This window comes from Trachypithecus francoisi, unplaced genomic scaffold (assembly GCF_009764315.1).
Source record: "Trachypithecus francoisi isolate TF-2019V2 unplaced genomic scaffold, Tfra_2.0 Lachesis_group5, whole genome shotgun sequence".
Lineage (NCBI taxonomy): Eukaryota > Metazoa > Chordata > Mammalia > Primates > Cercopithecidae > Trachypithecus > Trachypithecus francoisi.
The window spans coordinates 123,821,393-123,844,759 of NW_022681470.1; the positions used below are offsets into that span (position 1 = coordinate 123,821,393).

At 34.7% G+C, this 23,367-nt stretch overlaps 1 protein-coding gene across 5 annotated transcripts in view; it reads left to right on the forward strand.

The window, feature by feature from the left end:
* DPYD (dihydropyrimidine dehydrogenase) overlaps nt 1-23,367 on the forward strand; it is an 881,134-nt gene that overhangs the window by 258,792 nt on the left and 598,975 nt on the right. For all 5 annotated transcript variants that reach the window (XM_033199100.1, XM_033199098.1, XM_033199103.1 and 2 more), the window contains one exon: nt 6,063-6,150. In XM_033199100.1, coding sequence (XP_033054991.1) covers nt 6,063-6,150 — 88 coding nt within the window. The remainder of the gene's footprint in view (nt 1-6,062; nt 6,151-23,367) is intronic.

Below are 23,367 nucleotides of genomic sequence, written 5' to 3' on the forward strand. Positions count from 1 at the left end.
AATTTATCCATTTCTTCTAGACTTTCTAGTCTATTTGCATATAAATGTTTATCGTATTCTCTGATGCTTATTTGTATTTCTACGGGGTCGGTGGTCATATCCCCTTTATCATTTTTTATTGTGTCTATTTGATTCTTCTCTCTTTTCTTCATTAGTCTGTTGGTATATATGTACACACATATATGTGTGTGTGTGTAATTTTTTTTTCCCCAGAAAAGCAGCTCCTGGATTCATTCTTTTTTTTTTTTTTTTTTTTTTTTTTTTTTTTTTGTATTTTTTGAAGGGTTTTTCATGTCTCTATCTCCTTCAGTTCCGCTCTCGGAGTTACATGGCACTTACTCTCAAATCGATCACGTAATTGGAAGTAAAACACTCCTCAGCAAATGCAAAATAACTGAAATAATAACTAACAGTCTCTTAGGCCACAGCACAATCAAATTAGAATTCAAGATTAAGAAACTCACTCAGAACCACACAATTGGAAATTGAACAACTTGCTCTCGAATGACTCCTGAGTAAACAATGAAATTAAGGCAGAACTCAAGAAGTTCTTTGAAACCGGTGAGAACAAAGAGACAATGTACCAGAATCTCTGTGATGCTGCTAAAGCAGTGTTAAGAGGGAAATTTATAGCGCTAAATGCCACTTCAGAAAGCTAGAAAGATCTCAAATTGACACCCTAGTGTAACAACTAAAAGAACTAGAGAACCAAGAGCAAAATATTCGCAAAGCTAGCAGAAGGGAAGAAATAACCAAGATCAGAGTGGAACTTATTTGTTATTTGTTTTAAAATCTTGAGTTGTATACTTATTTCATTTTCATTTTATAGATTGAATAATGAAAACATTCAAAGTTATTAGTTTCAGTAAAATCTTTGTCAGTATCCATGTGTTTTCATTATTTTATTATTTTTATTTTTCTTCAAAAAGTAGTATATTTTTCCCTGTGTAGATAACAGTTATGTAGGATAGTATTCTCATTTGCTTCTGTATTCTTGTGTAGAATTCAGTTTTTTTTCACTTTATTAGCCATATTTGCACTTTTTTAATTTACCAAGTATACTCTCAATTGATTTCACACCAAAGGAACATTTGTAGTGTAATAAAATTGTGTATTCCCTTTAGGAGAAATGGCTTCTTAGCTGATGTTTATTTTTAGACAACTTCTTAATTTTGTAATAAAAATTCTAATATAAACCCCTACAAATTATTTTTAAGCTAAGATGCACTTCAGTAGGATCTCCTGTGATATTTGTGTCAATGTTACAAATCATTTAAATACTCTTTTTTTTTGTAATGCAACTCAGAATTTAAGTAGAAATACATATTTTTGTTTCATGGTCTTTATAATATTTTTCAAAGTAAAAAGTATAAAATGTGAATGAAGATATTGTATTTTTGCATATTTAAAATATGTGTAGTTGTCATTTCCCAAAGTATTCTGATATAATTCTAATTGATTAACTTAATTTGTAATTTCTATACATTTCTTCTTCTTCATAGTTTGAGATGAAATATCTAATACAGGTATTGTCTTTTTCTTGATAACCTCTAATAACATCTTCTTTTTCACTGTGGTTATTTGAACCAAGAATATCTGTGATTGTGAGGTAGTATTAGAAAATAAATATAAAATCATATTATTTCTCTCCTACAAGGAAACATGTACACTAAATTTTCATTTCTAAAGAAAGCAAAATACTTTCAAAAGTTCTTCATTTTATTTTCTATCTTAGAGCATCTGGAAATATTTGGTCTATTTAACCAAATTTTCTATTAGAAAACCATGAAGAGTATGTATGTTTTTATTTGATTTTTTAAAATAATAGGCATCACCTATTTTATCTGAAGATTATACTCCACAAAAAAAGTTGTAAGCCTTTATCCTGCATAATAAATGTTATTATGTGTATAAATACATATTATAGTATTAAAAGAAAGTTTTCATCAAATCCCTAAGAGACGATTAGATGGAACTTTGGCTCAGGGTACATGACATTCAGAACTGTTGGACTAAAGTAGTGACTGTTACACTGAACTTGAAATAGATTGAATTTGTATTCTGAATTTAGGTAGGAAATATCTAATAATATGTTACTAAAGTTATTAGAGGAAGGTAGAATATATGCTGTTATCCATATGTAAGAAAATCAAGATAGAAAGTATTACATATGTAAAAATACCAGGAATAAAGAAACAAAAACACAAAACAAATGCCCATAATGTGATTTTTCTAGCATCATATCTATTTAACAAATGGCATTGAGATTTCATAGCTTATCAGCCAACGTGATGTACCTGATAGCTATAGTTGTCTTGAATTCTAGTTTTAGTTAACACACATTTCATCTCAATTTCCCAAGGCATAATGTAAGCAGAGCTTTACCTTTGTTGTCAAGGAATCTTTCTTCTAATTCTTTTTAAGAATAGATCATTTCTTGGCTAGGCGCGGTGGCTCAAGCCTGTAATCCCAGCACTTTGGGAGGCCGAGATGGGCGGATCACGAGGTCAGGAGATCGAGACCATCCTGGCTAACATGGTGAAACCCCGTCTCTACTAAAAATACAAAAAAAAAAAACTAGCCGGGCAAGGTGGCGGGCGCCTGTAGTCCCAGCTACTCGGGAGGCTGAGGCAGGAGAATGGCGTAAACCTGGGAGGCGGAGCTTGCAGTGAGCTGAGATTCGGCACTGCACTCCAGCCTGGGCGACAGAGCGAGACTCCGTCTCAAAAACAAAAACAAAAACAAAACAAACAAAAAAAATAGATCATTTCTTGCACAGCAAATATTTGGGGCCTCAGACTTTTAGGAAAGGGAAATTTGAATAGTTTCTCATTCACAGAAAGGAAAGAAGTCTGGTGCCTGTCACTCCATGGAATGTTCTTGTTATTGCTTTGTCCCCATTTCTACCAGGGATCTGCTGCTGCCCAATGATGACCATCCTCCATCATTCCCACAATGTGTGTCCATGGTAAAGTCGTCTTGCTGGTCTGCTTCCCAGTAGATTCATACCAAGAGTCAAGATACTTGTCTTTGCAGCTTTCCATACACAAAAGGAAAACTCAACTGTTTTCCATTCCCATTTTCACACTATTATATATTACAGTAGAATCAGACTGTAGAAATACAAAATGTCTGAGTATCTTTCTTATATGTTACAAAATCAAAGACATGCTCACTCTGCTGTGGTGGAAGGATTGGGATGTCTTTATTCCTCTTTGATAAATCACAAAAAGTCACTATTAAACTAAACTATTGTACCTTCTCCCACAAATACCCATCTCAAAAAGGTTGGGAGGTCGTCTTGAATCTTTCTGCAGAGGCACTGAATACAGTAAACCTAAGATTAAGTATTTTGAGAATCACCTCCACCAATTAACTCATTGCTCAACTTTGAAAATGGCATTCTTATTCAGTTTGCTAATATTCTATTAGCATGTCTGGACCTGGTGTTTTCTTTTATGTCTAACCTTTATTATATATTGGTATGAAGGGCATTTGATTCATAAAACAAACAGCGAAATTCTTTTCCTTTTCCAATAAAATATGTATTATTTAAAAGTTAGAACACATTAAAGTTCTAAAGCCTCACTATTAGATAATTTTAATGGCATCAAATTCTACTATTTCTAATAGTAACACTACTAATTACTATAAAATGCTTTGAATAATACATATTTAATTCATGTTCCAGTTTAATGTTGTTTGATACCTTCCAGAGTTCTAAATATTAGGTGTTAATCTCACCTTGATTGTCCCCTTATTATAAACTTTCTGACAGTTACCATATCTGCCAATATAAAAACAGAATTACTATTTTAGGAAGACAAAATATGACCCTCTATGATCCAGTTCCAGTCATCTTCTCCTCTCCAGCTTCTTGCTCCATTGCTTGCTTTGCACTTTATACTCCTGAAACACAACCTTTTTAGTACGTCTTCACATACAATATGCTGTTCTTTGCCCTTGAGGATGGTGCCAGCTCTGCCCTCTAACCTCAAGAGGCACAAGAGCACAGCAATTAATGCATGTTGGCTCTGAAATTAGACTGCATATGTGACTGCAATAAAGGTTATGTAAGCTCTCTTGTCATTTAGTATCATTATCTATAAAATGGAAATACTGATAACACTTCATGGGGCTGCTGTGGGGATTAAATGAGTCAGTATATGCAGTACTTAGAAGAGAGCTGTACACTTAGGTGCACTATTCAGTGTAGCTGTAATTATCATTTCATGGGTATACATTGCTCTTCTTCTATGACTCAGCTTACAGACTTTGTTTTTAGGAACATTTTGCCTTCAGAACACAAAGAAACCTACCAGGCATTATGCTTCCTTTTATATGGCAGGGTATGTGAGATGCAGCTATTTGTCTTTTACTTTTAGGGGGACTTACTGGCACATACTTAATAACTGGATCTCTAAACTTCACTCGAGAGGCCAGTCCCTTATCATAGAGTTCATCTTTCACCCTCTGGAGTGCAGATATCTTAACAGTTTCCAGCATACTCACCATCTCTTGTTCATGCTGTCTGATCTGCCCGATGTCGTCAATGTAATGAATCACTGTGACGTTCTGTGGAATGTCCAGATCGCTTCAGATTACATATATTATTACTGAAAAGAGTTGACATATCCCTGAGGCAAAACTGTAAATGAATATTCTTATCTATTCTCTGTGACTCTGAACTATTTCTGATCTCCTTCTCTAATTGGAGTGGAAGGAGTATGCATTTGCCAAATCAATGGCCACATGCAGTGTATGTGTGGCCTTATAAAACTTCTCTAGCAATAATACCACATCTATAACAGAAACTGCAATCAGGACTACTCTTTAGTTAAGCCTGCAGACGTTTATAGTCATCCTCCAGAAATTCTCTGGTGTTGGCAGGGGACAGGCTGGTGGATTAAATGGGGATATGACAGGGACCACTACCGTGTCTCCTCATCCCATTGCACCCAGGATAGGATGTTATCTTTGATTTAATCTCTTGGCTGGATTTTCAGATATTTTAATGTGACCTTCCCAACTACGATAGCTTTTATGGCTCTTACTTCACAGACCAGAGACCCAGTGTAGGGATTACTTCAACTGACAAGCGTAACAATTTCAATTATGCTCTTAGAGACTAGGAGAATGATCACTGACTGGGTTGTGGTTTCAGTGGGTCCACTGTGAACTAGACTTCAGTCAGGCTCCATTTTTTGCCTTGCCCTGTAGGTACCCACTCTTATGTCTCCAAGTATCAGTGTTACTGAAGAACCAGTGCTTGGTAGTCCTTGAAATGTCCGATTATTCCCCTTTTTCCAGGGCTTAGTTGCCTGGATAAATGACCATAGTTTCCTTTGAGAAAGGACTGGGGGAATCATAGCATTGACTTGCCGGGATGTTTCAGGTCTTTATTCGTAGGGACCCTGACACCTCTTTGGTTAGTAGGTTCCAGAAGTGAAAATTGTCTCGTCTGAGAACTGACCAAGTAGTGTGACTTTTAATAGGGGTGACTATGCTCTGCTTCCAGACTTTGTTCTTTTTCCCTTGACAATGTCCCTTATCAAAATCCTGTATTTTCCTTTTAAAGGCCTTATTTGAAATCCCACTTCTCTGTATTCTTGACCTTCTAAGCTTAGGTAAAATGAATGTCCCCAGCCTCTGAACTCTCATACACATGTGGTGATCATAGCCTGTTTTATATTATATTTATTTGTGTATATATTTGCCCCTACTTGACCGTACATTGATGCTGGAAATGTGTCTTATCATCTTATTATTTAAATGCCCCACATGGTGCTTTGTACATATTATGCAAGGTATGGAAGCTTACTGATGATTTTAATGACACTGGCTTTTCTTCTGCATTTAGCCCTTAATAGAACATATTCCTGTTCTATTTATATGCTATTTTGTGTATGTAAACCTGTATACTAAAAGACAAAAATGTTGTCACATTTTATATGGAATCTCATAGAATTTTTGCCAGACTTTTCATTATTTTTGATGTTAGATATTAAGATTTTAATTAATCAAATGCCAAATTTTCTTATGCAAAATGTTGTTTCTTATAGATAATTTGTGGTAAAAGCCTTTCAGTGAATGAAATGACTCTTAGCACTTTGAAAGAAAAAGGCTACAAAGCTGCTTTCATTGGAATAGGTGAGTAGTTTACTCTTAAATATATTTATTTATAATGTATGTTTTGTTTCCTAGCAATATCCAGAAGAATGACTGCCTTCAGACATTTTCATGATAGAAGTTATATTTATTCAGGGAATAACAGATAGAAATGGTTGGCCAAGTAACTAAATTTCTATTTTACAAGTAGTTGTGTTGTTTCACCTTAATTATGGAGAGATTTTGGCAAGATTTTTTTTTTAATCTTCCCATTCTTTCACCACACCATCGTCACCAGTGAGAATCTCTAGGAAGAAAATATTTTCAAGTCATGTCACCGGAAACTCAGAATCTGTCTAGAGGCTGTAGCTTTCTTTTTATGATACAACAATTGACTAAAGTGATAATGAAGGACAGAGTTGGCTGGTTCCCTTTTGCTATTCATTTTTCAAAATTTTCTAAAGACTTTTCTTATTTGGTTGAATTTTTAAAAATGTTCCATCAGTGTTCTGAAAGTCCCATAGACAGTGTATTACTCCTGAAGCACTCAATGTATACTGTTTTCTCATATTTTGCCTAAATTTGTTATAAGGAATGAGTTTTCTAGCATTTGTCTTTCACTTAGTGTTTACTGTGAGACCAGAGAGAACAAGTGAGTTGACTTGACTTAGTCTTTGCCTCATGCATGTCGTATTCATTCTCTAATATGATTTGTACTATGGGCAATCATGGCATATAAACTGAATATGTTAAATCAGGGATCCCCAAACTCAGGGCCATGAAGTCGTACTGTACTGTTAGGAACCTGGCCACACAGCAGGAGGTGAGTAGTGGGCAAGTGAGCCTTACTGCCTGAGCTCTGCATCCTGTCAGATCAGCATTAGATTAGATTAGAATCCAATGGCATTAGACTCTCCTCTCATAGGAGTGCAAACTCTGCTGTGAACTGGGCATGCAAAGGATCTAAGTTGCATGTTCCTTATGAGAATCTAAAACTAATGCCTGATAATCTGAGGTGGAACAGTTTCATCCCTATACCATCCATCTTCTCCGACCTGGTGCATGGAAAATTTTTCTTCCATGAAACTGGTCCTTGGTACTAAAAAGGTTGGGAGCAATGTGTTAAACTGTTTACTCCTTTTTAATATAAACCCCTCGTCTTGTATTTTACTTTGTCTGTCTCTTTGGCAGTTCACACCCAGAATGTGAAGTTCTAAATATCATCACTTTAAGTGATCACACACTGAGTAATGTTTGTTTGGCAGCTGTCCTTTTTTATTGCCTTTCTGGAGTGCAGTCATTATTAATGCTTCTTTGTCCACTAAACTTTTCTTATCAGAATGTCATATCTGAGACCATGTCTGTCAGCCCCTTTTTTTAAGTGAAAAATTATGGAAAGCAATATAAATTTGCACTGTCATCTAGCTACTAAATGTCTCAACTGAACCTCCTTCCTTTCAGAAAATTTTGGGTGCTATTGCCGTTAGTATCTGTTTGTATGATCTTAATTACAATATTATAATTGTTGTGTATATCAAAAGTAGGAAGGAGGCAAGATCTGATATTTTCCCTAGGTTCTATTTTTAGGCATATTGTATTTGACTTTAGCTTTACTTTTCAACATTGTTTGTATTGAAAATTTAATGTAAAGAAATTGAGCAGGTGTCTATAAGTTCCAATTACTGTCAATAAACACATGATCAAAAATGCTTGGTCAGTAATAAGTGGAAAATTTCATCAGACTTTAGGTCTGCAATACTGATAATGTTATCAAATAACTATTTGAAATTCACCATTATACTAAAAGATATGTTTTCCATTATTTGAGTATATACTAATACAATTATTAATACATGTATCTGTAAGAACTTTGTCTACTCTACTGAATTAGTCTCTGTACTGTCTCTGTACTGAAGAAATGTGGACCAATAAAGTAACCAATACATTGAAATATCCAAATTAATTACGTAAGAAGCAAATTATTCCAAATAATTCCAAAATTCACAATACAGTTGTCTCTATTTGATTCTGCACTGAGGTGGGAATACAGCATTTAGAATGTAGAGTCCTTTCATATTTATGTGCTGTGCATTTTCATGCTGAGAAGTGAATCTTTGACATTTTGGTGTAGTGATGTGAGGAATGCAGTTATGCTCTATTTCAGTATTTTGTATGAAACATACACAAAAAATTTCATCATGTCAAAAAAGAAAAGCTTCAGTCTGTGGAAGACAAGTAGCCATATTCACTAGGAAATGTTTATTTGACACTCTTGTGTGTCGATTTGTGAGTTTATGACCTTTTTATTACCATATAACTGTCGGTTACTTGGACAGCCATACAACTTTACATACTTTTATTTGTTAACCTTGCTTCCATATTGTAATTAAACTGTACTCATTTATTTTATCTACCCTTTCTCACTGATTTTGTAGGAGAAAATGTAGAATAGGAATTCCATATTATTTAGGATATAGGTTTGGGCACTTTCAGAAAACAATAGAGGGTAAAACAATATAAACATTTAGTTCTTTCTCATGTAACAGTGTAAGCCATTTTCAAACCTGAATTCCGTCTTTGGTCTATGGGTAGTTACCATGTTCACATTCATGCTAATAGAAGTGGGAAAGAGGGAAGCAGCTCCTTTACTATTATATTTATGAGCCAGAAATGACACAAATCAATTCTTTTATCTCATTGTCTGTAAACTGATCATATAAGCATGGCAACAGCAGAGGGTGCCGGGAAGTATTGCCTTTTGCTGGGGGGACATAATCTCCATCAAATATCTAGAATCATAGGGAAAGGGGATGACAGATACTGAGAGAGGATAGAAATAAAAGTCTCTGTTACAGGTGTGCATCATCATTAGTGTTTGACACATGAGATCAGTAAAGCACTTAGTAGCAAAGAAAACACTCTTAGTACCTGGTGCATACATGTTGGTTACATAGGTAGTTTTTAAAAATGGAGATGCCAGGCCGGGCATGGTGGCTCATGCCTGTAATCCCAGCACTTTGGGAGGCAGAGGCGGGCGGATCATGAGGTCAAGAGATCGAGACCACCCTGACCAACATGGTGAAACCCTGTCTCTATTAAAAATACAAAAATTAGCCAGGCGTGGTGGCGTGTGTTTGTAGTCCCGGCTACACGGGAAGCTGAGGCAGGAAAATTGCTTGAACCTGGGAGGCAGAGGTTGCAGTGAGCCGAGATCTTGCCACTGAACTCTAGTCTCGTGACAGTGATGCTCCTTCTAAAAAAAAAAAAAAGAAATAAAAAAGGAGATGCTTTCTCTTTCTATAGTTGGAAATGTCATAGTTATTGATCTTGTGTATTTATAACTACCATCTTATTCTATGTTACATTGTGTAAAATAAAAAATATTTTTAATTAACTATGACTTAATGAAGATAGTTCATTAAGCCCATTGTGTTAAGATAAGTCTGTTTGCATGTTTTCTGATTTTAACTATTGTGTGTGACATTGCTCGTGAAAAGTCTCTCACTTTTAGAGTTTTCTCTAACGAATAGTACCAGAGTTCGTTAAGGAAATTATCTCATTGAATATACATCATTGTTACTTCTAAAGACTTATGTCTCTTGAGCCATGAGAAGTTTGGTTTCTTCTAAGTACTAAGATAAAGCCCTATGTTTTACTCAAAATCAGTCTGTTATCTTCACAATAATGGAGTCTTTTTTAAAGACTCTAAAATTTTGGTAGTTTTACTGAAATCAAAGCACCTGGACAGCATGTTACTGACAATATTGAGAAGTAGAATTGGAACATCTACTATACAAGGCTTTTAAAAAATATTGGATGGCTTTCTTTGTTTGGTATTGAAATTGACATAATAGGTTACAACCATTGTTTCTTCCTTTTTATTTTATAAAAAATAACCAGAAAATAATAGAATAGAAAATATCAAAGTGTGTTGGCTATGATTAGGGCAAGTGTTATTTTGTGAAAAATGTTTTTCAGCTGTGTGTGTGTGTGTTTGATGTGTGTGCTTGCACATACACACTGCAATAAAAGAGAATGTATTTTTTAAATGTGGCTCTAAAGTTTGATAGTCAGTGCTATGCAATGTAAGGACCCTGATGGACTAAACACCTTTTTCCCATAGTATACTCAACACCTATCAGTAAGTAGCTATTAGTGAGTTAAATAAATATTGAATGACTACAATCAGTGTCCCAAACACTGTGCTAAGAATTTAAAAAACGATAAAGAAATCTGAATTCAGTGTTTAGGTTGGTATTAAATTGAGTCAGAAATATCATAAGACATTCAAAAAGAACAACCATATTGCACAATTTCAGGAGTGGGACGTAGTCGGGTAGACGGACTGGACATGGGTATAATTCCTTGTTTTTTTTTTTTTTTAATTTTTGAAGTTCTGTGGGTAATTTTATTCTAGAGCCAGGTTTAAGAATCACTGTTATAGATAACTGAAGAGATGGACCTTTGGTCTTTGTTTTAAAGGAGCCCATTTCTTTTTCTCTTTCTGATTGTCCATCTTCTGATCGTTTTCCTCTCATAACCTCATAAAACATGATAGTACCAAAAAGGTTAAACAAGCATGCAAGGGAAAGAACATCCAGTAAGACCCATTTAGGTAACTGATCAAACTTTATATATTCTTCTGACAAGTTTTTCTTTCTTTGAATTTTTGTTTTTAGAATGCATGAGAAAGAAGGGGTTAAAGGGAAAATGCAGTGAAATCCATTATGATAGTCACTATGAAGCAGGAACTACAGGAAGATGTTATAGAGTTGAATAGTCACTTTTTCAACACCAAGTGCTTTACTTGTGTCTACCCAAAAGATTTCCCTTGAACTTACCTCTTGCTACCACCACTCCCCTCCCTTAATGCCACTGGAATACTGGTGTGGCCTCAACCAGTCTCTTTGGCCACCACTATACACACAACATAAGTAGTAATCATGCTGAAATGAGATCTGATCATTATTCCTCACTAAAACTCTTCCATAACTCCGTATTTCCTTTCAGATAAAGAAATGTCCCCACAAAGGTTTTCAAGGCTCTTCTTGATTTGGTAACAGCTATGTCTCTAGTCACTTCTCCTATTAAATTATGCGATTCAGCCATTCTGAACTGTTTTTAGTTTTACCTTATCTGAAGTTTTTTTAACCTCCATTTTTGGACATGGGTCTAGAGCTATCTTTATTTTCATATTTATATTCTTGACTTAGATGCTTTTTTACTATTTGATACAATTATTTTACTTGTGATGATCTACTCTCTACCTTCATACTTTAGCCTGGATTAACGAATCATCTTCCTCACCCGCTGCCCCACACAAACCCTGTGTTCCTGCTCTGTTTCTACATGTTCAGACTGGACTTTTGCTGTAGTATAGCACTTCTTCCCCCCCTTTATTATAATTGACTAGTTACACGTTTGTTTCTACCACTAGAAGTTAAACTTCTTAAAGACTGTAGATTCTCTCTGACTTTTTCACTGACAAATGTTTGGCGCCTAGCAAAGTGGCTGGTACATAGTAGGAACTTTATAAGTATTTTTAATTATTGATTTTAAAATGCAACTCTTTTGACTGTAAAGTAAATTTATAGGTTGTTTAACAAAGTTGGCAATTTTGGAGGATTATAACATTGCCCAAACCCAGGAGGAATACATTTTACATTATTATAATTTTGGTATTACACTAGTAATGAAATAAACAAATAGGAATAGTGATATTAGCAGTGGTGATATTGGTAATAACAGCGGTAATAGTGAATATTATTCCAGGCTCAATTCTTAACATGATCTATCCTTTTAACTCTTAAAATGGTCCTTGAGGTCGATATTCTTAACACTCTTTTATGGATAAGAAAATTAAGACTATCAAAGGTAACAGAAAAGAAGTTAATGGCAACTAAAGCATGGAAAATGAGTTTTATAGAGAAAGAAAAAAAAAGTGTAAATATCCATACTTCATTGTGACTCAAAGCCAATATGACTCTGTCTACATTTCAGCATCTCACTTAAGATTCTTGAAGGAGATAAGCTCATACTCAAGAAGAATTAGTCTTTATATTTAGCCTCATTTTTCTCATTGTTATCACAAATTGGTTTTCTTTTAGTTACCATCAGAAAATAATATTTTTTAAATGTGAAGATTCCCAAATATTATAACAGACAAATAAGTGATAATTATAATTAAGAAAATCCATTGAGAGATTGTGGTATTAAATTTGCTACAGAGTGGCCTTTAGTTAAATCTCTCATGCCTTCACAAAGCCAGAATTCTTCTCTATAAAAGTTACTCTTAATTGGCTTCTTAACCAGGAATTTCTAAATTGTACATAGTTGTGTATACTTTCTATTTATTTAGAGGAAAATGCAATAAAGTTTTTTCTTTTTTTTTTGAGACGGAGTCTCGCTCTGTCGCCCAGGCTGGAGTGCAGTGGCCTGATCTCAGCTCACTGCAAGCTCCGCCTCCCGGGTTCCTGCCATTCTCCTGCCTCAGCCTCCCGAGTAGCTGGGACTACAGGCGCCCGCCACCTCGCCCGGCTAGATTTTTGTATTTTTTAGTAGAGACGGGGTTTCACCATGTTAGCCAGGATGGTCTCGATCTCCTGACCTCGTGATCCCCCATCTCAGCCTCCCAAAGTGCTGGGATTACAGGCTTGAGCCACCGCGCCCGGCCTGCAATAAAGTTTTCAGACCATTCACGTTACTTCTATCCCCAGATAAAAATGTAGATTGTTTAGTCACTATCCACAACTATGAATAGATTATTTTAAAAAATAAACCTGACTTAATTTTAAGCAAAAAGCAAGTCTTGAGTATTTTGCCAATCCACTTTTTTATTTGTAATATTGTTTAATCTAGTGTCACTTGTAAGTACTTGGATATAATTGTAAAATGGCTCCCAAGAATTTGGAAATGAGGGAAATAGAATTCCAGCTGAGAGTTCATTAAATCATTACTTAATGAGTTCATGCAAAGCCCCAGAAGGAGATAAAATAGATGTAGGGCAATTATTCTTTGATCATATTAACATATCTATAGAAAGCACATATTAATCTGCAGAAGCAGGCAGTGGGGGCTGGTCATCTTTAGAAGTGTTGAGGAAGAAAAGGAACCTGCAGAAATATCAGAAATATTGACAGTGTCTCTTTTAAGGCACCTGAATCAATGGACCAGGAGTTCTTTGAGCCCAGGTCATAACATAAACAGAGAAGTCCATTTTAAAGACCTCTGAATATCCTTGTTCTGATTCCAAGCTCACCAAACTGCCACTGATTCCTAAATAGTTTGATTATGGGAGATGAGTGTGGGAAGGGGAGGTTGCAGTGAGGTGAGATGGTTCCACTGCCCTCCAGCCTGGATGACAGAGTGAGGCACTGTTTCTAAATAAATAAACAAATAAATAAATAAATAAATAAAGAAAAGAAAGGAAGACAAAAGAAAGGAAAAGTTTATTCTGTGTTCATATATAATGAAATATATGTCATTTATAGTAAAGAATATAGTTTTCCTTTTGTTATTTTTGGTTATGTGCATATATCCCTCCCCTGTCACCCACACAAACACAGTATATTAAATATTTATGAGAGTTGGTGTTGGTTTTTATCCTTGAATTCCATATTTCAGCACATTTCTGAACATATAATACAACATCCATAAAGTTTTTTGAAGTTTAATAATTGGAAAATTAAAAAAAAAAAGAAACAATGGAAGAAATGAAAAGCAATGTAATAACTTGTTGAGAAATTTTGAGATTATACATGATTACTTCACTGCTTAAAATTCATGGATCTTTCCAAGCATCCTCTTTTATCTTTTTTTGTTTTTGACAAAATACAGACATATTCATTAGTTCTGATTAACGACTCAAAGGCACTCTTAAGTCATTCTTACTTTGATTCCTTATAATTATGTCAAGTATTACATTACTGTGCTGAATATCAGATATTTTCTTTAAGTATTTTTGGTTAATTTTTAATGGTAGTACTCGCTAGGGTATTTAATGAACGTTTTGTGATGAAGATGATGATATAAGGAAACATTTTTAAAAATCATGGCTTTTTCTACTTGTAGAAGTCTTTACATGTTGTAGATAATCAATAAATATCTGTTGAAGTATTGATTAATTAATTAATGATTAACTCTAACTCTATTAACTCACTATGCCTTCCATATTGTTGTAAAAAGGAGATAATTTATTAATCAATAAGGTTATTTTAACATTCTATAGCTTATACTTTTATTTTAAAGGACCTTTTATTAAAAAACATAAATTATATTTTAAAATATTTTATCTTCTTTGCATTTACCTTCTTTGCATTTACCTTCTTTAAATTTATCTTCTTTGTATTTCTTTGGATGGAGACATGGAGGAATTTTTATTATATTTTTCTATATATGTTTCATGGAATAAAGGCATATTTTACTTTGGTAGTTACCTAAATTAAAGAAGTAAAACAATTCTTTTTGGTGTTTTCATTGTTTAAGCATTAATTTTAGTAGTTTCCAATGGTTTAATTAACTCTTAAAGAGAAGTTGATAAGAGAACTGGAAAATTACTGAACTAAGCAAAATGTTTTCTTTCAACTGCTGTTTATAGCTGCCGGTTACATTTTTTTTTGTGGGAGCTAATTGTCATTTGAACCTGGAAGGGGTTATTATTGAACAGATACTATGGGTATTATCTTAGTCTTGTTGGGCTGCTATGCCAAAATATCAGAGACTGGGTGTCTTTAATAACAAACATTTATTTTCTCACAATTCTGGAGTCTAGAAGTCTGAGATCAGAATGCCAACATGGCTGGGTTCTGGTGAAGGCCCTCTTCCTGGCTTGAAGATGTCTCCCTTCTCCCTGTGTGTTCCCATGTGGCCTTTCCTTAGTTTATCCGCATGGAAAGAGAAAGACGTCTGGCGTTTCTTCTTTCTATAAGGGCACTAATCCCATGATAGGGGCCCCACCTTCATACATGTAACTAAAACTAATTACACCCCAAGGGTCCCATCTCCAAATACCATCACTTTTGAGATTAGGGCTTCAGCATATGACATTTGTCCTTAGGAGCATCATGATGTTTTGTTTTGTTTTCCATTTGGTAATCATACTATAGGTCTGCATTGTCCTCTAGGGGTAGAATATTGATGTTGAAGGATAAATTTTAGAATACTTAACAAAATTAGAAATTACTGAGATAGTGGATATCGTCAAGAACACCTTTGGAACATCACAGTACACAACCCTTCCCCTCCACCCACCACAATTCAATGAAGCTGAATGTGGAGAATTCAAGACTACATTGTATTCATGTGCACAGTACACAGTGGTTTTCAAATAGAGCTAGGAGATGTACTATTGGATAGCTATTTTCACACTACAAACCACATAGCTCTTATCTTACGAATTGCTGCTATGTAAAGTTTGGTGAACTGAAGAAGACATACACAGAAGGAAAGAGGGGTTAGTAAGAGAAAAGGAAAATGGTGTGGAAATGGCAGGAATTGATACAAGTTGGAGGAAACTAGGCATATTTCCATATATGATATATATTTCTTTCTAGAAAAATCTTACCAAAGTACAGAAATGTGAAATTTTGGAGGATAATTTGTGTTTTATCCATTCCTTATTTCCTGTTCATACAAGTTAAGCTATGCCATCTTTCATTAGCAGGATTAGATAAAGTGATCTAATAAACTCTTTGTCATTTAAACAGCTTTTTTGACTCTAAGTGCTTAATACCCATATACTCTAAAGCAAGACCAAAGCTTTAAGGGACTGCATTAGGTATTTTAAATAACAAATCTATTTTAGAAGCAATGCAATTGAAATTTATATCAAATCAGTTTTCCTTCAGATCTTGCCTTTGAATGATTTAAACGGTGTCCAAAACAGTCATATTGTTCCCAACTTCCCAAATACAGTCTAGTTTGGTTATATTACTTTTTCTGTTTCTTAAACTCGTATTACTTAGTACTATTATAAGTTATGCCAGGAATTAATATACGAGGAAAACAATACTGCAAGAATGATTACAATGTGAAGTGGAAACATAAACTCTTAAATGCATTATTAAGCATTAATACTGTGGACATCTAAGAAAGTTTTATTTTTGAAACAACGTTTTGATTTGTTTGCTTTCCTATCTCCAAATATGTAAGGAATCTTGATGTGTGTTATCATCTTCTGATTAACCATGCAGTGCCACCTGGTGTGCAGATGGAAAGAACATTACACATCAGAGGCTCTGTTCACACCCACCCCCACCATACACAAACTTACATGGCAGAAAGTTAACAGATGTTCATTTTGCTTGTGTTACTGAGATAAATTGTGCATCCAACTCTTAATTCATAAGTTAAATTTAGAGAATAAGATATTGATATTTGGATTAATCAAAGATTATATTAATATATCCATTATGAGAATAAAGTAATATTTAATTGGAAAATTGCTTCTTTGGATCTTCAAGGTCTTACTTTGTGTGTCTATTTTTTCTTTTTTACACAAAAATTACTTGGTAGTGTTGTCTATTGAGCCTTATCTATATTTTACTGATAAATTTATCATTCCTCGAATACTGTGGTTTAAAACTGGTTGCTATTTAATTTCTCTCTGGTTAAGTTTCCATTTTACAGGAAAAAAATAGCCTTTCTTTTGTCTTTTACAGAGATTGTATCACAGTCAGGTATTTTTCCACTTCTCTTACTCTTTTAATGCCCCTCTTGGTTGATCATATTTTAAAGTGTATTTTTAAGCTTCTGCAATATACCTAGCAGTGAGCTAGCAATTATATATTACAGAAAAATTAAAGAGGTTATGATATATTTAGAAAAATAATTAAACTAATGCATTTTAAAAATACGAACTTTGTGCATATAAATGTAATAAATAAGTAGAATAGCTGCATTTATTGAAGTTCTGTACAAAGTCATGTTTAATTCTCACAAAGTAATTTTGGATTGGTATTATTCATATCTCTATTTCACATTTGTGTAAATGGTGTGTAACAGATATTAAGCAACCTTCTCAAGTACTAGAACCTGGATTTAACTGAGGCCCCTCTGAAACCAAAGCCCTACTCTTGGCTAATACATTAAGTTGGCAGAATTTAAATAATCATTTAAAAAAATTTATTTATGTTTTCTTAAAAATATTTTTTATTAATTCTTTTTTAAAATTTGTGGTAAAGTACACATAGCATAAAATATACCACCTTCATCATTTTTAAGTGAATAGTGGGATTAAGTACATTCACGTTGTTGTGCAACCATCAGCACTATTCATCCACTGAACTCTTTTCATCTTACAAAACTGAAACTATACCTTTTAAGCAACAAATCTATGAATTTAACTATTCATATGGTCATATGGGTGTGGGTGGAATCATATATTATATATTTTGTGTGTGAATGGCTTATTTCACTTAGCATAATGTCTCAACCTTCATTCATGTTGTAACATGTGTCACAATTTTATTCCTTTTTAAGACTAAATAATATTCTTTTATGTATATATCACATTTTGTTTAACATTCATCAATCAGTGGACATTGGATGGTTTCTTACTTTTGGATATTGGAAATAATACTCCCACGAACATAGGTTATACAAATATTTCTTTGAGTCCTTGATTTCATCTCTTTTGGCCACACATCCATATGTGGAATGGCTAGATAATTTGGCAACTCTGTTTAATTTTTTGAGGAGCCAACATACTGTTTCCAAAGTAGCTACACCATTTTATATTTCACCAACAGTGAAAAAAAGTTCCAGTTTCTTCACATCATCGCCAACATTTCTAGTTTGTTTTTGTGTGTTTTTTGATAGTAGCTCTCCTAATGGCTCTAAGTAGTATATAATGATTGTTCATTTACTTTTCATTTGCAGCCTGCTTGTTACCAACAGAAACTTGCAATGATAATATATAGACAAAAAATTTTTTAAAAGTGTGTAAATACATAATTAATCAGCAAGATGAACTAGAAAATAAGAACCTCTCATATAAAAATTAAATGGCATTAATATTTTTTGATATTTTGAAGGCCTCAATTAGATTATATGCCAAAGGGATGAAGAGAGAGGGACTAATTCAGTAGGAAGATCAGTTTTGAAGTGGCAAATTGTAGAGAGGACTATTAAGAGATAGCAGAATATCTTATATTTAAATTTCTAACTAATAAAACAAGTGATTTGTCTATAAAATTTGTCTATAAATGAACAGATATCAAATATTTTGTATGTTGTGGGCTGTATGGTCTCTTTTGTAGACATTCAGCTCTCTACATTTGTAGTGTGAAAGCAGCCTTCGAGTATGGCCGGGCGCGGTGGCTCAAGCCTGTAATCCCAGCACTTTGGGAGGCCGAGACGGGCGGATCACGAGGTCAGGAGATCGAGACCATCCTGGCTAACACGGTGAAACCTCGTCTCTACTAAAAAATACAAAAAAACTAGCCGGGCGAGGTGGTGGGCGCCTGTAGTCCCAACTACTCCGGAGGCTGAGGCAGGAGAATAGCGTGAACCCGGGAGGCAGAGCTTGCAGTGAGCTGAGATCCGGCCACTTCACTCCAGCCTGGGTGACAGAGCGAGACTCCGTCTCAAAAAAAAAAAAAAAAAAAAAAAAAAAGAATATGGCTGTGTGCCAATAAAACTTTATTTAAAAAAATGAGTAGAGGAACAGATTTACTCAGCAGATGATGCACCAAAAAATTACATAAGAACATTAATTGCTTCTATTTCTTTTTATTTTAAGAAAAAACATTTTAAGTGGAAGTCCAGTTGAAATATAAATCAAGTGAACTTTTATCTAATAGAACGTAACTTGCTTTGCGTGCATGCATCTGTTTGTGGAAATCACCTAAGAACGCCAACATAGGTAGCAGAAGAGATATCTATCACTGATTGTTGTGTACTAGCCTTTAAAATAGCTGAATTTTTGTGAATCCCCACATTTTGGTGTTCATGAAACCAACCGTGTTTCTCACAGCTTAATTACTATTTTAGCAAATAGCTTATTTTGAAAGGTGTATCTAAAAATTATCCAAAAATATATTTTCCTGATACCATGCTTGTGTTAATTTTTTAAAAATATTACTAACATGAGTAAAGCTGCTGTTTTTATTTCTAAAGTGTAATGTTTTATTCTTTTAAAGTACATCTTCAATAAATAGGTTCATACTTGATTTTGTAATCAAAGAAAAAACACACACACACGACCAAGAATTAAAACACAGAAGGGGCCAGGTAGGGTAGGTCATGCCTATAATCCCACCATTTTGGGAGGGTGAGGCAGGAGGATTGCCTGAGACCAAGAGTTCCAGACCAACCTGGGCAACAATAGCGAGACCTTGTCTCTACAAAAAGAAAAAAATTGCCATGCACAGTGCCATGTACCTATTCAGTAGGCTGAGGTGGGAGAATCACTTGAGCCCCAGAGGTGAAGGCTGCAATGAGCCATGATTGTGCCATTGCACTCCAGCCTGGGTGACAGAGCGAACTCTGGTTCTAAAAATAAAGTAAAATAAATCACAGAAGGAATAAATGAGAACTGAAATTAGTCAGTTTCTATGAAGTGATGGTGGTTCTAAAAGTATATCGTAGACACTATTAATGAATGGTTTTATTTTTCTTATCAATTTTTGATAACAAGAAAAAAAATATACATATACAAAAAAATTTATCTTTACTTCTAGGCTAGGACTTCTTCTATAAGACCTCTTTAACTTTTCCTTTTCACTTTATTGTTCTGTCTCTGGATTCTTCATGATGAATTCTAACAATTAGCAGCTGTTGACTTCAGCCAGGAAATAACAAAAAGCCATCCAGACCACAGTTCCTTTTATTCAAGGTGCTCAGGGCGGTACACTGGAATTATTTTAGAAGATGTCCTTAACATTTTATGCAAGCATATTCATCATCTTGCTATAAATGACAAATAAGTGCACATTTGTTATGTAGCAAAATTTGTTAAAAACCATAGGAAAAGTATTACTGATAAATTAATTAAAGACAGACTCATCTGAATACTGAATAAAAAAAATACCTGGATATTGAATAGAATTTGTGATTTTTCTTCATTTAGAAGATAATGTGATTAAGTATAAATGCATTCTTTTATGGTGGATCAAAACATGTTAATTCAAAATCTGTTTGATCCGTTGTAAAAATGTATTAAATTCAAGACTGACTAATTCAGTCTTTTATTCCTTTTGCCTTAAACTGGATGCAAGTTGGCCTTTGTGCTACTTAGAAAAATGCAAACAGAAAAAGCAAAAATAAAAACAATGTGAAAAAAGATTGATAATGAAGAATACTATTTTTATTTTATGGGAGACATAATCACTTATTATATTAATGTCTAATTGTAATTACTAAAATAAAAACATTTTAAGTATATGGACACAAATTATTTTCTTTTTTTTTAAATTTATTTATTTATTTTTTATTTAAAAGAGACTTTTTTATTATTATTATACTTTAAGTTCTAGGGTACATGTGCATAACGTGCAGGTTTGTTACATATGTATACTTGTGCCATGTTGGTGTGCTGCACCCATCAACTTATCAGCACCCATCAATTCGTCATTTATATCAGGTATAACTCCCAATGCAATTCCTCCCCCTACCCCCTCCCCATGATAGGCCCCCGTGTGTGATGTTCCCCTTCCCGAGTCCAAGTGATGTCATTGTTCAGTTCCCACCTATGAGTGAGAACATGTGGTGTTTGGTTTTCTGTTCTTGTGATAGTTTGCTAAGAATGATGGTTTCCAGCTGCATCCGTGTCCCTACAAAGGACGCAAACTCATCCTTTTTTATGGCTGCATAGTATTCCATGGTGTATATGTGCCACATTTTCTTAATCCAGTCTGTCACAGATGGACATTTGGGTTGATTCCAAGTCTTTGCTATTGTGAATAGTGCCACAATAAACATACTTGTGCATGTGTCTTTATAGCAGCATGATTTATAATCCTTTGGGTATATACCCAGTAAAGGGATGGCTGGGTCATATGGTACATCTAGTTGTAGATCCTTGAGGAATCACCATACTGTTTTCCATAATGGTTGAACTAGTTTACAATCCCACCAACAGTGTAAAAGTGTTCCTGTTTCTCCGCATCCTCTCCAGCACCTGTTGTTTCCTGACTTTTGAATGATTGCCATTCTAACTGGTGTGAGATGGTATCTCATTGTGGTTTTGATTTGCATTTCTCTGATGGCCAGTGATGATGAGCATTTTTTCATGTGTCTGTTGGCTGTATGAATGTCTTCTTTTGAGAAATGTCTGTTCATATCCTTTGCCCACTTTTTGATGGGGTTGTTTGTTTTTTTCTTGTAAATTTGTTTGAGTTCTTTGTAGGTTCTGGATATCAGCCCTTTGTCAGATGAGTAGGTTGCAAAAATTTTCTCCCATTCTGTAGGTTGCCTGTTCACTCTGATGGTAATTTCTTTTGCTGTGCAGAAGCTCTTCAGTTTAATTAGATCCCATTTGTCAATTTTGGCTTTTGTTGCCGTTGCTTTTGGTGTTTTAGACATGAAGTCCTTGCCCATGCCTATGTCCTGAATGGTACTACCTAGGTTTTCTTCTAGGGTTTTTATGGTATTAGGTCTAAAATTTAAGTCTCTAATCCATCTTGAATTAATTTTCGTATAAGGAGTAAGGAAAGGATCCAGTTTCAGCTTTCTACTTATGGCTAGCCAATTTTCCCAGCACCATTTATTAAATAGGGAATCCTTTCCCCATTTCTTGTTTCTCTCAGGTTTGTCAAAGATCAGATGGCTGTAGATGTGTGGTTTTATTTCTGAGGACTCTGTTCTCATCCATTGGTCTATATCTCTGTTTTGGTACCAGTACCATGCTGTTTTGGTTACTGTAGCCTTGTAGTATAGTTTGAAGTCAGGTAGCGTGATGCCTCCAGCTTTGTTCTTTTGACTTAGGATTGTCTTGGCAATGCGGGCTCTTTTTTGGTTCCATATGAACTTTAAAGCCGTTTTTTCCAATTCTGTGAAGAAACTCATTGGTAACTTGATGGGGATGGCATTGAATCTATAAATCACCTTGGGCAGTATGGCCATTTTCACGATATTGATTCTTCCTATCCATGAGCATGATATGTTCTTCCATTTGTTTGTGTCCTCTTTGATTTCACTGAGCATTGGTTTGTAGTTCTACTTGAAGAGGTCCTTTACATCCCTTGTAAGTTGGATTCCTAGGTATTTTATTGTCTTTGAAGCAATTGTGAATGGAAGTTCATTCCTGATTTGGCTCTCGGTTTGTCTGTTACTGGTGTATAAGAATGCTTGTGATTTTTGCACATTAATTTTGTATCCTGAGACTTTGCTGAAGTTGCTTATCAGCTTAAGGAGATTTTGGGCTGAGACAATGGGGTTTTCTAAATATACAATCATGTCATCTGCAAACAGGGACAATTTGACTTCTTCTTTTCCTAACTGAATACCCTTGATTTCTTTCTCTTGCCTGATTGCCCTAGCCAGAACTTCCAACACTATGTTGAATAGGAGTGGTGAGAGAGGGCATCCCTGTCTTGTGCCAGTTTTCAAAGGGAATTTTTCCAGTTTTTGCCCATTCAGTATGATATTGGCTGTGGGTTTGTCATAAGTAGCTCTTAGGATTTTGAGGGACGTTCCATCAGTACCGAATTTATTGAGCATTTTTAGCATGAAGGGCTGTTGAATTTTGTCAAAAGCCTTTTCTGCATCTATTGAGATAATCATGTGGTTCTTGTCTTTGGTTCTGTTTATATGCTGGATTACGTTTATTGATTTGCAAATGTTGAACCAGCCTTGCATCCCAGGGATGAAGCCCACTTGATCATGGTGGATAAGCTTTTTGATGTGCTACTGAATCCGGTTTGCCAGTATTTTATTGAGGATTTTTGCATCGATGTTCATCAGGGATATTGGTCTAAAATTTTCTTTTTTTGTTGTGTCTCTGCCAGGCTTTGGTATCAGGATGATGTTGGCCTCATAAAATGAGTTAGGGAGGATTCCCTCTTTTTCAATTGATTGGAATAGTTTCAGAAGGAATGGTACCAGCTCCTCCTTGTACCTCTGGTAGAATTCAGCTGTGAATCCATCTGGTCCTGGACTTTTTTTGGTTGGTAGGCTATTAATTATTGCCTCAATTTCAGAGCCTGTTATTGTTCTATTCAGGGATTCAACTTCTTCCTGGTTTAGTCTTGGAAGAATGTAAGTGTCCAGGAAATTATCCATTTCTTCTAGATTTTCTAGTTGATTTGCATAGAGGTGTTT